The 1,037-nt window shown below is 43.3% G+C and overlaps 1 protein-coding gene across 1 annotated transcript in view; it reads right to left on the bottom strand.

The window, feature by feature from the left end:
* Positions 1–1,037, bottom strand: part of LOC104727878 (DNA damage-binding protein 1b-like) — a 9,992-nt gene that overhangs the window by 3,205 nt on the left and 5,750 nt on the right. Inside the window, exons 16-17 of the mRNA XM_010446937.1 lie at positions 730–1,014; positions 12–606 (exon numbers count right to left, since the gene is read on the bottom strand). Coding sequence (XP_010445239.1) covers positions 25–606; positions 730–1,014 — 867 coding nt within the window. The 3' untranslated portion in view covers positions 12–24. The remainder of the gene's footprint in view (positions 1–11; positions 607–729; positions 1,015–1,037) is intronic.

Below are 1,037 nucleotides of genomic sequence, written 5' to 3'. Positions count from 1 at the left end.
GAGGGAGAAAGATATGGGGTTTGCTCAGTGAAGCCTAGTGAGTTCCTCAACTCTCTTGCACAACTCTTCCACTTGAACATCCATACCTTTAGAGACCTCCTCCATCTTACCCCTGCTCAGATCCAAGAAGGATTCAATGAGATCTCCATCCAAGTAACTCTTCGCTTCCGCTGTTCTTTTCTCGTTGTTGAATGATCTCCACTGCTCGTGGCTTAGACCACCAACTCCTTTTATCACTTTCCTCAGACTCGTCTGCAGTTTCTCTAGAAACGCATACTGTTCTTGAGGCAGAGAAGCTAGCACTCCTATCATCCCACTCACTGTGCCAAATATGACAGTCTGTATCTGACCAATCTCTGAATCAGGCAGCCTCATTACAAGCGACCCATGGCGGAATCGGTTCACAAATTCCCCAATGTGATACTCGCCTACCACCTCCATACGAGCCCTTTCTTCATCCGTAGCACCTTCATTGTTCTTCTTTACTGTGAATAGGTTGAAGCAATTATCAGCACCAAGGTAGATATCATCATCGAGTATCTCAACTGCCGACATCCAGTTTGCATTATAATCACGAGCTCTTTCCTCGATTGCACCTTCCTCGTGCTTTAAAAAACAAACACAACAAATATTCAAGAGTCCCGGTCAGTTCTTATGAACACAACAATCTAACATTTGACATGTATTCACAAGACGATGGAAACCAATTTTTGTGTCAAAACGTTTTACCTTGTAAATTAATAAAGAGATTGATTTCATGAGGTCACCAACGACGATGAAGTCTCCACGGGTCTGTACGTAGAGAGCTAGTATGTGACCGTGATGTCCACATTCAGACTGCAGCTCGCGAGTGCCATCATCCCGCAGCATCCACTTGTACAACTGAATTTTTTGATTAATAGCAGCAAGAAGTTTTCCATTGAAGGCATTGAGAGAATAAACAGCTCCCTTGGTTTCCTTCTCTGTGATAAGCTGCAATCTCCCTTCTTCAACTATAAAGACAAGTATCCTTCCCTACATTCACAAAACAACATGAA

Source organism: Camelina sativa, chromosome 11 (assembly GCF_000633955.1).
Source record: "Camelina sativa cultivar DH55 chromosome 11, Cs, whole genome shotgun sequence".
NCBI lineage: Eukaryota > Viridiplantae > Streptophyta > Magnoliopsida > Brassicales > Brassicaceae > Camelina > Camelina sativa.
This window is presented reverse-complemented; position numbering and strand designations above follow the sequence as displayed.